Source organism: Sinocyclocheilus rhinocerous, unplaced genomic scaffold, assembly GCF_001515625.1.
Source record: "Sinocyclocheilus rhinocerous isolate Xijiao unplaced genomic scaffold, SAMN03320098_v1.1 scaffold4043, whole genome shotgun sequence".
Lineage (NCBI taxonomy): Eukaryota > Metazoa > Chordata > Actinopteri > Cypriniformes > Cyprinidae > Sinocyclocheilus > Sinocyclocheilus rhinocerous.
In genome coordinates this window covers 85,564-101,011 of record NW_015654500.1, presented here as the reverse complement: position 1 = coordinate 101,011, position 15,448 = coordinate 85,564, and the positions used below count along the sequence as shown (strand labels likewise).

Genomic DNA, 15,448 nt, shown 5'->3' with positions numbered 1-15,448 from the left:
GGCTTGAGTGAGCAGAGGCGGCGGGCTTGAGAACGGCGCGGCCGGTGATTTCGACGAAGGAGCGTCCGGAAGGACATGTGACGACCCCGGGCTGGACTCTGCTTTGTCCACGGTGAAAGCCGATCCGGCGTTCCACAGCGCGAAGTTGATGTATTTCTTCAGCGACCAGCACGGATCAGCTCCAGGCATGACGAAGCAGATATCGTTCTCTTTTGGAAGACCAAACAAAGTAGTTTCGCTTTCACAACGAAGCACACAGCATCTTTATGACATGGCGGCGGAAACAACAAAACTACATCGAGAATAAAAGTTACGCCTTCTTTTTTTGCGTGAACATTTGGGCGGCGTTATGTAAATATTTGGGCGGCGTTATGCAAATCGTGGGGGCGTGTTAGAACGAGCCGTTTTAGGTAGGCGTGGTTGGCCCTTAACTTTTATAAATAATATCTCTTTGGATTTGAGACTTTAGACTTTGCAACTTTACAGATCTTCTTTATGCACCAAGAGCTTGTAACACTTCAAAGAGAAAGGAAAAATTGAAATCGCATCATATGACCCCTTTAAAGTGGTCTAACCTTATTCAAAGCATTTTGGTTTGCTTTAAAATGATTTGATATAAAGCGTTTTGATTTGCTTAAAAGTGGTCTGACTTTATTTAAAGCATTTTGGTTTTCTTAAAAGTAGTTTGACTTCATTTAAATTGTTTTTGTATGCTTTAAGGTGTATCTAGTTAATCTGCTTTTTTTCCTTCTGGTTCCAGATTCCTCGTGTTCGTCCTCTGAGCGACGTTGTGCAGACGGTGCCTGTATTCCTGCATCATCCTGGTGTAATCAGATCATCGATTGCGCTGACGCATCGGACGAGAAAAGCTGTAGTAAGATTAGCATGTGTAAAGGCGCTAGCCCGTTCGCACTTCTGGAGGTGTGTGTTTGTGTGTCACTTAACGTGTGAAACATAAGTCTCATTGTCCTCTCTGTTTCCAGATAGCACAGACTGCATGGAATACTACAGATTGGGTTTTCATGCCAGCAACAGTGAGAGATTTCTAAGCTGCAATTCCACGTCGCTGTGTGTTCATCCCTCCTGGATCTGTGATGGAGCCAACGACTGTGGGGATTACGCAGACGAAATACACTGCCACGGTAGAAATGCATTTGCATTCTCTCCCCCGGACTGTCTTTCTCTTGTTTGTTTGTGTTCAAAGTACAATGTTGTCACGTTAAGAATGGAAAATAGTACTGGGAACAAAGGGAATTTTTACAAAGTTTGCATTGCGGTGCAGTGACGACTCACATCGCCAGAGCCTTTTATGAGGCTGTGAAATGTGGACTTTTTTGACTCAATCGCACTGAGTCCTGCCAAATATTTGACAGTATTATACTTAGATATTTATGATATATGTAGAAAGCCCAGGACCTACTGAGAATATTTAGTGACTTAATAAGTCCTTGTGGCTGAGTGAAACAGAACTCTGGAAGTCGATGAGTGTGTAGAATTTTTTTGCGGAACTTTACAGTCCTGTCAGAATTTATGAGCTGACCGCGTATAAACGTCATCGCAATGCTGTAATTAAAAGTTGTAAAGTTGGATTTGTCTTTGAAATCTGCAAGTTAGGGAATGTCAATGAAGGAATTGTGTTAGAAGCGGGTTGCTAATGATCATGTGTGAATTTTTTATTGTGACTTGTTGATGCTACAGTTTCATTCATTCATTCATTCATATAGTCGCTGCTAAATGACTAAATGTAAATGAAAATGTATTCACATTCTGACATAGTATAGTATATACATAAAAATACACACAGAATGTGTGTAAATGAAACTGTAGCATCAACAAGTCACAATTATTATTTTTTAATATAATAATTTTTACACAGACCTTTTAATGATCACAATTGAATTTTAATTGTAAATGATAATTTATTAACTTAATTTATTAATTTACACAATAATAATATATAAAGTCAATGCAACATGTGGCAGATTTTTTTCAGGGTTATTAATTATCAACTGAAATAAATAAATAAATAAATCCCTATAATAATTTTGATTTGACAACAACAAAATGTTTATTTTTTTATTTCACTACAGGTTCGATTATGACCATTTTATGTGTTGATGACAGAATATATATTCACGTGTATTTGTATCCATGTATATTTGTTATACATGTCTATACGTTTATGTGTTTCACTTTTACTTTAATTATCATAGTTAAAAAATAGTTTTTTTATTTTACTTTGATATTTTAAGATTTAACCTTCTTGGAAAAAAAATCTTGGTCTTGGAAAAAACGGTAAAACAAAATAATATATAAAGGAAAAGTATCATATGAATGATACCATATTAAACTGTTTTCTTCGACAGTTTTAGAGTCTTTACACAGCAAAGAAAAAAAAATGTTGTAATGAAAATCAATGCCTAGGGACATAAAAGTTCCTGTAAACACCCATTTATGATTTCAAAACTTCTACATAGGAACTTTCCTGGAAGTCTTGAAGGCAGAAATACATAATACTAATGTGTGATTGTTAGCTAAAGCACTGATTCTCTGAAAATGTTTATGTCCTTTTAAAAACTCAACTGCAGAAGATTCCTCCAGAAATTAGCACAAACCTTTAATAGAAATATGAAGAGGATTCAGCTCCTGACCTCTGCTGTGGTCGCTCCTATCCTGTAGAAAACAAAAACTCAGATGTTTCCTGTTCTTTTACTCAAGGAGATGCTGCAGGTTTAAAACAACCTTGATACGCAAGTCAGAATCCAAACGCAAATACAAAACCACAGATAACAAATTGGATAACTGAAGCTGAGGTAGACATTTAGAGGTCATACAATTGATTTGTTTACAGCATGTTCCCATCCTTTTTATTTTCTCAAAATAGTGGTGAACCTAGCAAACCCTTTGGTAATTGTTGAAAGTAAGAACTTCAGATGCTTTTCTACAGGCTCCTCTTAACCCTCATTTTCTTCATTTTGGCATTTCTCCCAGCTTCTTCAGTTCATACATGTGAGGACGGCCATTTTGCGTGTCCCAGTGGAAACTGCATCTCCAGCGTCTGGTTGTGCGATGGACAGAAAGACTGCGAGAACGGAGCGGATGAATTTCAATGCGGTGAGCGCCACCTTTCTACATTCTTCAACTGATCAGGCCTGCCGGACACATTGTGTGCTCTATATGTCATCCTAATGAATATATTCACGTCTGAAGACTTTATTTATCTTCAAGTCACGCACCATCATCTACATTAGAACGTAAGTGCTATTTTGCTCTATTGATCCACTTGTCACGGCTAGTATGTGGTAAGTGCTAAACGTGAGAGTTTAGCTGCTTGACATTCCTGGCTTTAGAGAGTTACAGTTACGCTTTTATCTAAAAGTTATTTCAAATTCCAGACAAATTATTGTAGAAGTCTTATAAGCTCGTACTTTTATGTGATTGCATTTTATTGAAGCTCATTTCCACTTCAGGGTAAAAACAAAAAAGCTAATTATATTCTCACAATTGCAACTTTTTCCTTATAATTGCGAGTTTATATGTCTCATTTGTGACTTTGCATTTTAAAATGTCACTTTTTTTCTTGTAATTTATTTTTTAGAATTCTCGCAATGCTGCATTATATGTCGCAATGTTACTGTATTTCACATAATTATTTCTTCAAATGTATATCCCCCATGGTGACTTCATGTCTCAAAATGTGATTTGAAATCTTGCATGTGACTTTATTTCTCGTTATAGAGACTGTTTTTTGGAATTGCTGTTATGTCTCACAATTCTGCTTTATATTTTAATGTGACTATTTCTCATTAATTATGATTTTATTTCTTACAATTTGTAACTTTTTGGCTACCATGGTGACTTTAAATTGCGCAATGTGACTTTATTTCTCGTTATAGCGTTATATTTTTTTCCAGAATTGGTACTATATCTCATATTATGTCTATTTATCTCGCAGTGCTGCTTTATATCTTGCAATGCAATATTATTTCTGTAATTATGACTTTATTGCTCACAGTTTGCAAATTTATATCTCCCATAGTGACTTTATAACTGAAAATGTAACTTTAAATCTTGCAGTGTGACTTTATTTCTCGTTATAGCAACATTTTCTTTTAAAATTGCTACTATATCTTGCAGTATGACTATATATCTTGCAGTGCTGCATTATCTCACAGTGCAACTTTATTCCTCTTTATTTTTCTCAATTTGTGAATATACATCTCCTGTGGTGACTTTATATCTGAAAATGTGACTCACAATGTGTCGTAATTTTTTTTGTAGAATTGCTATATCCCACAATTTGACTGTATATCTTGCAGTGCTGCTTTATATCTCGTAATGCGACTATTTCTCATAATTATGACATTATTTCTCACAATTTATGACATTATGTCTTCAGTGGTGACTTTAAGTCTCGCAATGTGACTTTATTTCTTGTTATAGCCATTTTGAATTTAACTGAAAATGTGACTTTAAATCTCACAGTGTGACTTAATTTATTGTAGTGACATTGTCAATTGCTACTGTATCTGACAATATGACTATATATCTTGAAATACTGCTTTATATTTCATAATGTGACTTTATTCCTCTTTATTTTTTGCAATTTGCTAATTTAAGTATCCCATGGTGACTTTATATCTGTCTTTATTTCTTTTTATACCAATGTTTTTTTTTTCTTTGTAAAATTGCTATATCTTACAATATGACTATATATCTTGCAGTGCTTTAAATCTTGTAATGCGATCATTTCTTATTTCTTACAATTTGTGGCTTTATATATTCCACGGCGGCTTTAAGTCTCGCAATGTGACTTTATTTCTTGTCATAGTGAATTTTTTTTTCCCCAGTATTGCTACTCTATATCACAGTATGTCTATATATATAGCAATTCTGCTTTATATCTCGCAATATGATTTTTGAATTTATTTCTCACAATTTGGGACTTATATTTCCTATGGTGACTTTAAGTCTTGCTATGTGACTTTATTTCTCTTAATTGTGACTTAATTGTTACTATATCTCACAATATGTCTATATATCTCGCGATTCTGCTTTGTATCTCACAATATGACTTTATTTCTCATAATTATGACTTTATTTCTCACAATTTGCGACTTTTTATCTCCCGCTTTTTTAGTGTAGCTACTATATCTCGCAATTTGACTATATAATCTCACAACGCTGCTTTATATCTCACATTGCGACTGTTTCTCATAATTATGATGACTTATATTATTATAAATTATTTCTTGCAATTTCAGGATATGCTTACAGGGGATATTTAGATGAATTTCATTATATTTTTAAAGAAAGTTACTTGAACAACTGTATAACTTTAGGTGAAGGGTCATTCCAGCCACATCTTGCTATAATGTGTTGTATAATTATTAATCTTATCGACATTCATGTTTCCCTTGTGATGTACCTCTAAAGTGAGCAGAACTGTAGAGTAGGAAGTTCTAGGAAGTTCTGCTTTCCTGCTGCGACCAATCTTTGCTTTGCTTCTGTCCCGACCCCGTGTCGGGAATCCTTTTGGTTCCGCTTCAAAGCGTCTTATTCTGAGCAAGAACTCTGATCTGCGACTGAAGCTCCCGTGAAGCCAGCACAACTCTGGACCGCGCAGCGACCTCGTAGTCACTGACCCAAAATCACAAGTAATATGGATTTGTTTCCGTGTCCTTGATCTTGACGAATGTGCCGGTGCTTTTTCACCTTTCATTTTGGTTATTTGTTCTTTTGAGACTTCCCCTAAGGCAGGTTTTGAAGAATGACCCTCATTTACCTATTCATCCTCTTCGCTTTCGTTGTCTTCAGCCCTTTTGGTGTCACTTTTTAAAACCTTTCTCTTGGTGACCTTGTTCTCTCTGTCCCAGCCCCCGGTGGCTTTGCAGAGATATCACAAAATCCATGGCAAACGCAAGCAAACAAACTTTCAGACTGCTGATAGGGGCATATTTGCTCGCAGCTTTCGTGGCTCGCGTGCGTATGCAAGTGGACAATTACTTTAAAAGTGCTTGCTAGCACGATCGCCTTCCAAAGTTGAATCTCTAATCCCAACAAGGGCGAAGAGGGCTTTTAGATGCCACTTTCCTCAGATATTGCACTCAATTTGGCTTTCAAAGGCAAACTTATAACTATTGAAGTGTATTCACTTTCATTTTGCTTATTATAGGATATAATTCATGTCATTTCAAACCCATATGGCTTTTTCTTTCTTGGAACACAACATAACATATTTAGATTTTTTTTATGTTTTATTTTGGTTGTAACAGTTTACAAATTTAATTTTCTTAGTTTTCCTGCCAAAATTTAAATTCTGTTATCATTTATTTATCCTCATGTTGTTCCAAACCTGTATGACTTTTGTTCTCTGGACCACAACATTAAATATTTTGAACATTTTTTTGTCTTTTATTTTGGCTATATTAAGGTATAAATACAACTTTTCTTAGTTTTCCCGCCCAAAAAAAACCAAACAAACAAAAAAAAAACTTTTTTTTATATATATATATATACTTTGTCTTTTAGAGCAGCGTGGAAATTTCCAAAATACCATATTGTGTGTTCTATAGAAGAAATAAAGTAAAAGTAATTTCATAGATTACTTTCATAGTTTACTCTTTCATTTTGAATTATTATAGGGTATACATGTTCTTTTTCATAGTTTTCCTGCCAAAATGAAAATTCTGTAATTATTTATTGACTCTCTTTTCAAACCTGTATATGACTCTTTTCTTAATTATTTCTTAATATATAATTATATATTTTTTTACATGTTTTATTTTGGTTATTATATGGGTTTATTTACTTTGTAGTTTTCCTGCCAAAATGAAAATTCTCTCATTATTTATTCACCTTTATGTCTTTCCAAACCTGTATGACTTTTTCTTTCCTGGACCACAAGATAAAATGTTCACACTTTGTATTTCTATTTATCCCTTTATATTTGGAAAAAGGAGCAGTGTGAACATTTGTGTTCTATGAAAGAACTAAAGCCAAAGTGGTTTAAAACAACATAAATGATGAAAGAATCAACATTTTTGTTTGTACCATTCCTTAAATGTCAGTACTGCCTCCCGTGGGTTTATTTTCAAAGTTCAAACTTTTCCCTCTAGATTCATCGTGCCTTTGGAATCAGTTCGCCTGCTCGAAAAACAAGTGCATCGCCAAACAGTGGCTCTGTGACGGGGAGGACGACTGCGGTGACGGATTGGACGAAAGCGAGGAAATTTGCGGTAAAACTCTGAAGCACGTATTTGCATTTAGGCCACACAATGAAAGACTTCCTCTGAGAGGAAGGATATAAATCAACACGAAAGAGGCGGGAAGAAAAATTGGCCTGCGGTTTCATCATAGTTGCGAATTTATGGCCACGCTGTGCTCCTAACAAATGGGCTCTGGAAAAAAAAAAAACTCAGGTTTCTCAAAGGTCAAACACAAACAGATTGTTAAACAAGTTCTCAAGACAATGCTTGAACTTTTTCAATTATTTCGAGAAAGTTTTATTTATTTTTTTTTAAACATGAATATTCATTAATGACATCGTGCAGCATGTTGGCTTGAGATTGCGATGCTCAATCTCTTTTTTTCTCGACAGGTTCGGCAACATGCGCCCCCGGTTTGTTCAGTTGCCCAGGATCGTACGCTTGCGTACCCAGAAACTGGTTATGTGACGGGGAGAGAGATTGTCCCGATGGTAGCGATGAACTAGCGGTAGCTGGCTGTGGTAATTTCAAACATAATATTTCCTTTCACAAAACCAGCAACTTCCTGTTCCTGTTTTCACCCCAAACTGCAGTGTGGTAACGTAATTGCTGCTTTTCGCAATAGTAATGAAGCTAGTAAATGAATGCATCAGTCAAAGGTTTGGACATATTTGACTGGATTCATGTTACTTATGTTTATGTTTAAAAGTTTAAAATTCGCAATCTGAAACAGTGAACACTGTTAACACCACTGTTGGATAATAAGGTGCCAAATTTACCCAAAATATCTTCTTTTTATCTGCTGTTCCTGAATTTTCAGAGCCACAACTAAAATAATTGGGGATTTGAGACAAGTCTCAGGTGTCTGTTATGTGCTACTCCTTTTATCCTAACACATACCTAACGTCCTGTTTGTTCCTGTTCCTCTCTTTAATAAGCTCCGAACAACACGTGCACCGAGAGCACGTTCCAGTGCCGGAACCAGAACTGCGTCCCGCGGCGTTTCGTGTGTGACCATGACGACGACTGCGGGGACGGTTCTGACGAGTCTCTGGAATGCGGTGAGCAGCTCCGGTTTCTCGATTCATTACTTTCTGTTGAAAATGACCATCCCTTTGCGGCCTATTTAATGGGTTGTAATTGTGTTGGCACAACATTAATTGGATGTTTTAGCGGTTGAAATGCATGCATAACTCAATGCTCCATACCTCAGGTCTAAGAATAAACATGCTCATTCAGAATAATTGATGGAAATATAGGCTACTCTTCACACTTTTTATTGTTATCTATGAGGAAGAATCTCACAAACCTGTCTGGGTCGCATTTTACCACAAAATCGAAAAGAAAATCAACCAACCAACCAAAAAAAAAAAAAGTTGCATACAAAAATAAATAAATGAAAGAATATAAATGTAATTTAGAAAGGATACTCCAGTAGTTATTTTAATTTTAAAATCAGCATAAATTTAAGTGAGTAAAGTTAAGTGAAAATGTGCTTAATTAACAATGAAATAATGCCAAAGTGCAACATTTCTATGGTCCTAAAATCTACTTTTTTGTCTTATGTAAAAGGTATTATTTTGACTATAATAATTGTGCCTTTTTTCTAATAATTGAAACTTCATATGTCCCATCTCAAAATGTGACTTTAAATCTCACAACTTGATTTTTCTCGTATATGCCACTTTTTTTTTCTCATAATTTACTTCATATATCATCATTGACTTTATATATCTGTCTATCTGACTTTTCATAATTTAGATTTTTTTTTTATCATAATTGTGACTTCATATGTCCCATTTGTGACTTTATTTCTCTTTGTCTCTGGAATGCGGTGAGCAGCTCCGGTTTCTCGATTCATTACTTTCTGTTGAAAATGACCATCCCTTTGCGGCCTATTTAATGGGTTGTAATTGTGTTGGCACAACATTAATTGGATGTTTTAGCGGTTGAAATGCATGCATAACTCAATGCTCCATACCTCAGGTCTAAGAATAAACATGCTCATTCAGAATAATTGATGGAAATATAGGCTACTCTTCACACTTTTTATTGTTATCTATGAGGAAGAATCTCACAAACCTGTCTGGGTCGCATTTTACCACAAAATCGAAAAGAAAATCAACCAACCAACCAAAAAAAAAAAAAGTTGCATACAAAAATAAATAAATGAAAGAATATAAATGTAATTTAGAAAGGATACTCCAGTAGTTATTTTAATTTTAAAATCAGCATAAATTTAAGTGAGTAAAGTTAAGTGAAAATGTGCTTAATTAACAATGAAATAATGCCAAAGTGCAACATTTCTATGGTCCTAAAATCTACTTTTTTGTCTTATGTAAAAGGTATTATTTTGACTATAATAATTGTGCCTTTTTTCTAATAATTGAAACTTCATATGTCCCATCTCAAAATGTGACTTTAAATCTCACAACTTGATTTTTCTCGTATATGCCACTTTTTTTTTTCTCATAATTTACTTCATATATCATCATTGACTTTATATATCTGTGTGACTTTTCATAATTTAGATTTTTTTTTAATCATAATTGTGACTTCATATGTCCCATTTGTGACTTTATTTCTCTTTACATATTTCTCGCAATTGCGATTTTATTTTTTTCACAAATATATTTTTGTCTCCAGTGAGGTTTTATATCTTGCAGTGTGACTATTTCTCACAATTTGTTTTTCATTGTGACTTTATAACACAAAATGTATCTGTATTTCTCTCAATATGACTATTTTTAGCAATTGCGATTATTTTTCTTTATTTAATAATTGCTAATTTATTGTCCTACTGGTGACTTTATATTTCAATATATGACTTTAAATCTCTCAATGCATTTCTCGCAATTTAGATTTTGTTTCACAATTATTATTTTTTTATCTTGCAGTGCGGTTTTATATCTCGCAATGTGACTGTTTCTCACAATTTGCGACTTTGTGTCCCATTTCGACTTTTTATATCACAAAATGTAATTCTTTCTTCTCAATGTATTTCTCGCAATTACAGTCATTTTGGCGATATGACTATATCTCGCAATGCTGTTTTGTCACGCAATGTGACTTTTATCATAATTTGCAACTTTGTCTCCCATTGTGGTTTTTATCACAAAAAATGACTTTGTCTTGCAGTGTGAGTATTTCTCATAATTGTGACCTTTTTTACTGTGACATCTTACAATTGTGAATTTATATCAGTGAATATATATCTTGTTTAAACTCAATAATAATGGTGACTGAAATATCATGCCTACCTATTTGAAACAGTAACAGCTTGAACTTTTTGCCCCGTTGTTTAAATTCTCTCCCTGTCATACTCTTTCTCTCTCTTTTTCAACAGAATATCGTTTATGCAAAGAGGAGGAGTTCCGCTGCGCAGATGGGCGGTGTTTATTGAGAGCCCAATGGGAGTGTGACGGCTTCCCCGATTGTCTGGACCAATCAGACGAGCTGCCACTCAACCCAAAGTGTTCCGCTGCAGGCGAGTCCCTCTCATGTGTCACGCATCCCATTTGACTGACAGGTCCCCAGGTTCCGTCCCATATGGGATTTGTCAGAACACCTGGTCCTCCCCGTTTGCGTCCTGTACCCCTGCCAGTACCACCTGAGCTGGGCAGAGAGGGTTTGGTTCCAGGGCAAACATATGCCATTAATGTTAACAGATGCCATTACTGTTCCCAGCCAAGCTCATTACGCACCAGTTTTATGTTTATATTTCTGGTGGGAAATTCAGTTCAGTTGTTTACAACATGTTTACAGTACAACTTAAAACTAGTAATAAGGCTCTTTTGACTTGGACCATTAAGCAACATTCTAGCAACCAACCAGAACCTAGCAAAGTGCCAAAACCACCTAGAACACCATAGCAAACATGCTAAAAAGTACTCAGAACACCCTAGCAACCACATACAGTAGCAACACATTGAAAACCACCAAGAACACCATAGTAAAGTGCCAAAACCACCTAGAACACCCTAGCAACCAAATACAGTAGCAACATATTGAAAACCACCAAGAACACCACAGCAAAGTGCCAAAACCACCTAGAACACCATAGCAAACATGCTAAAAAGCACTCAGAACACCCTAGCAACCACATACAGTAGCAACACATTGAAAACCACCAAGAACACCATAGCAAATGTGCTAAAAAGCTCACAGAACACCCTAGCAACCACATACAGTAACAACATATTGAAAACCACCAAGAACACCATAGCAAACGTGCTAAAAAGCTCACAGAACACCCTAGCAACCACATACAGCAGCAACACAGTGAAAACCACCAAGAACACCATAGCAAATGTGCTAAAAAGCTCACAGAACACCCTAGCAACCACATACAGTAACAACATATTGAAAACCACCAAGAACACCATAGCAAACGTGCTAAAAAGCTCACAGAACACCCTAGCAACCACATACAGTAACAACATATTGAAAACCACCAAGAACACCATAGTAAAGTGCCAAAACCACCTAGAACACCCTAGCAACCAAATACAGTAGCAACATATTGAAAACCACCAAGAACACCACAGCAAAGTGCCAAAACCACCTAGAACACCCTAGCAACCACATACAGTTGCAACATATTGAAAAAGCAAAGAACACCATAACAAACAGGCTGTAAAGCTCTCAGAACACCCTAGCAACCACATAGCAGCCAGAGGTAAGGCATAGAAACGTGCTACAGTCTGTCCAGAGCACCCTAGCAACCACTCGAGTTCTGTGTTTCTAATCTGATGGTTTTGTTGGTTTCTGTCTCCCCTTTTTCTTCCCGCTGCTCCATGTTTTAGAAAGTTTGTGCAACGGTTCGGTTTTCATGTGCGCAAACGGTCGCTGCGTCCCGCTGGGGAGCGTGTGTAATCAGCACGATGACTGCGGCGACCGATCCGACGAGAGGAACTGCCACGTTAACGAGTGTTTGAACCGTAAAGTCAGCGGCTGTACCCAGGACTGTCAAGACCTACCCGTGGGATACAAGGTGTGTATGAAGCACATTTGTCACGCTGTACAAGGTTTTTATTTTTACGAATTAAGCATCTGGTTCAATTTACGCGCTAAAGACGTCCACACATGAAACTACGACCTATGAATACAAAAGAATGTTTTTGTTTTTTAAACAAATCTTCGCTAAACATCATTAGCAGGCTTTAGCGGCTACGACAATATTGGGAAAGTCTGCTCAAACAAATCATTCGAAGTAATAATGTTTTTACATTCCACAGAGGTTTATAAAACTTAGTGCTAAATCCGTGGAGAATGTTATGATCCCATTTCCAGTCAGTTTACGTTTAACCGGTGAATGTATAAACAAGAGAGCTAAAACACGTATGCTAGCTATTCAGTGCTTGAGAAAGTCAGCTGAGGTAGTGAACAGCAATGGATTGACATGTAAAGCAGACACACACATACACAAACAGTGTGTGTTTTTAGTGGGAAAATGACATGCACACGCACGCACACACACACACACACACACACACACAGTGAGTGGCAGATCGAACAGCTTCGTTTGGCTGATGTCTCAGAATACTGGGCCGGTCGTTTGACAGCCACACTGACTTTAAAAACAGGCAGTCAAGGACACGGCGGCTCCAAACTTACTAGAACTCTGTTTTCCTGGCTTGTTTTAGCTTTTGTTACTGCATAATTAAAATATAAAGCATAGTTTTAATGAATGACTAATGACTAAACTAATGGTCTAGAAACTAAATATCGTTTTGTTTCACTGCTCACTTCCTGTTCATTAGTCTCTCATTAGTATTAGAGTGAATTTTATATAAATTTGGCATTGTCATATTTGACCTTAAAGTCAAATCAAAAATTTGATGAAGAAATTCTAAAATTATTCAAATACAGTTATAAATTAAAATAGTTTAAAATATATAAAAAAGACATTTTGAATAAATTATGCATATTTTAGTATTAGAGTGAATCACATGAAAATTTGTCATGGTCATATTTCACCCAGAAATGTAATAGAAACTTTAATTAAGAAATTATATAAAATTCTAAAATTCATTTATATGTTAAATGAATTGCAATTTATTTTTTGTTAGTAATATCATATAATATAAAATAAAAATACCAATAATACAATAATATTATTAATATTATATAACAAACATTATTTATTTATTTTAATAATAATAATAATAATAATAATAATGTTTTGTGTTATGTAACTTTATTTAATTTAATTTAATTTAATTTCTGAGCTCCTGATTCCACAGCATTGGAAAACCTGCATGGGTTATATTTAACATATATAATATAATTTTTGATATAATTTTTGTTTTATGTTAATTAATGTAACATAACTGAAATATAATGTATAACATTTCACAACATTTCAGTAAAATGTATTGAAAAACATATTTATATGTTTTTAATTCGTTATAATTATATAATTATATATTAAAGGTAATTTATTTATATTTTTTTGTGAAATAACCCATACATGTTCTTGGCAGAGTTCTGTGAGATTCACCCACAAATCTTTGTTTTTTACTTTCTTCTCTAGTGTATGTGTTGGCCGGGGTTTCGTCTGAAAAATGACGGCAGGACCTGCATTGACATGGACGAATGTTCCGAGAACTTTCCCTGCAGTCACCAGTGCATCAACACTTACGGGTCTTTTCACTGCCTGTGTGCCGACGGGTACCACCGTCCCGCCAGTAACCCGCACAGCTGCAGGTCTCTCTCAGGTACTCTGCTCTATTCAGCAGCACAGGTGTGAATGAGCTCCTGTGGACCCTCACAAAGATTTTACTGTCACACTTGCCCAGAAACACCCCGCACGGGCGAGAACACGCATACTGAGTCTTGTTGTGACTTATATTTAGAGGAAAGCAACAGGAGGTTGAAGATAATTAGTTCGTCAGCTGGAGATGAGCTCTGATTGGCTAAGAGAAGATCCAGGTGTGACATATGGCATCTGCCTGCAGTTATTTACTGTATAAAAGAAAGACGTTTATATTCACTCGTTTAGTGTACGCTCGCAAACACTGCTGACATGCAAAGAAGCTGCTAATGAAATCTGCCGAAGACCACCACTTACAATTACAATTGCCTTTTTAACATGGTACTATGTTAATACCATATATAATATACTATGATAATACCATATATGATACCATATTTGAACACGTACCATATGACTCATTCTACAAAATAGGTTATATGTGTTAATTATGTGTTAGTTTTTCCCATTTTCTATTAATAGGCATAATTGGGGATCTATTTTCCCCTACCAAATTTTACTTGGTTTACTTTTTTGTTTACAAATTTTGATGAAAAAAATACATAGAAATAAAGCTAGTATTTTGTTTTATTTTGTCCTAATGTTTTTTAGGTTTCAATTGACTACGTTATTAAAAAGAATGCATCAACCCTGTTACCATGATGTAAATATTTTTCCATTACCGATTTGATAAATAATAACATAATATTTAATAATAATGACATCATAATACTTTTATAAAGCAAACCCATCAAAGACGAGCTTAAGTCTCATACATTCTATTTTTAAAGCATCTTAAAATATCAACCCTGTTACCATGATAATGTTTCGAGAACAATCGTTAATTTATTTTTTAAGTAATATAATATAATTGAAATATACATATAATTATATAATAGTTTAAAATATTAACCCATCAAAGACAAGCTAAAGTCTCATACATTCTATTGCTTTATTTTTTAAAGCATCTTAAAATATCAACCCTGTTGCCATGATAATGTTTCGAGAACACCATATATGATACCATATTTGAACACGTACCATATGACTTTCTAAAGTGTCTTAAAATATGAACCCTGTTACCATAATATTGTATAGAGAACAACTGATGTTTATTTTAAGCAATATAATTCAAATATAAATATAATTATATAATATAAAAATATATTTTCTAATGTTTTAAACATGTTTTGTCTAAAGAATATTAAGTTTTATTGCTTTATCCTTTTAAAATGCCTTAAAATGTCAACCCTGTCACCATGTTGTTGTTTTTTAATAGTGGACAATTGATATTAGAAAAATATATATGTAGATAAGCAGATTTTAGTTTTTCATGGCCTTGAGCACGAGGTTTGTAATTTGAAATTGAATCCTAAAACTTTCAACCCTGTTACCATTAGTAATTTTTACCTTTCTGAAGGCATAATTACGTTTCAGAATGTTTATATATATATATATATATATATATATATATATATATCAGGGC

At 34.9% G+C, this 15,448-nt stretch overlaps 1 protein-coding gene across 1 annotated transcript in view; it reads left to right on the top strand.

Annotated features, from left to right (window-relative positions):
- The window catches only part of LOC107717225 (low-density lipoprotein receptor-related protein 1B-like), a gene marked incomplete at its 3' end in the record, with an annotated part of 268,070 nt that overhangs the window by 170,566 nt on the left and 82,056 nt on the right, over nucleotides 1-15,448 (top strand). Inside the window, exons 46-54 of the mRNA XM_016523907.1 lie at nucleotides 761-874; nucleotides 984-1,142; nucleotides 2,992-3,114; nucleotides 7,119-7,238; nucleotides 7,601-7,729; nucleotides 8,147-8,269; nucleotides 10,555-10,695; nucleotides 12,014-12,201; nucleotides 13,744-13,927. Coding sequence (XP_016379393.1) covers nucleotides 761-874; nucleotides 984-1,142; nucleotides 2,992-3,114; nucleotides 7,119-7,238; nucleotides 7,601-7,729; nucleotides 8,147-8,269; nucleotides 10,555-10,695; nucleotides 12,014-12,201; nucleotides 13,744-13,927 — 1,281 coding nt within the window. The remainder of the gene's footprint in view (nucleotides 1-760; nucleotides 875-983; nucleotides 1,143-2,991; nucleotides 3,115-7,118; nucleotides 7,239-7,600; nucleotides 7,730-8,146; nucleotides 8,270-10,554; nucleotides 10,696-12,013; nucleotides 12,202-13,743; nucleotides 13,928-15,448) is intronic.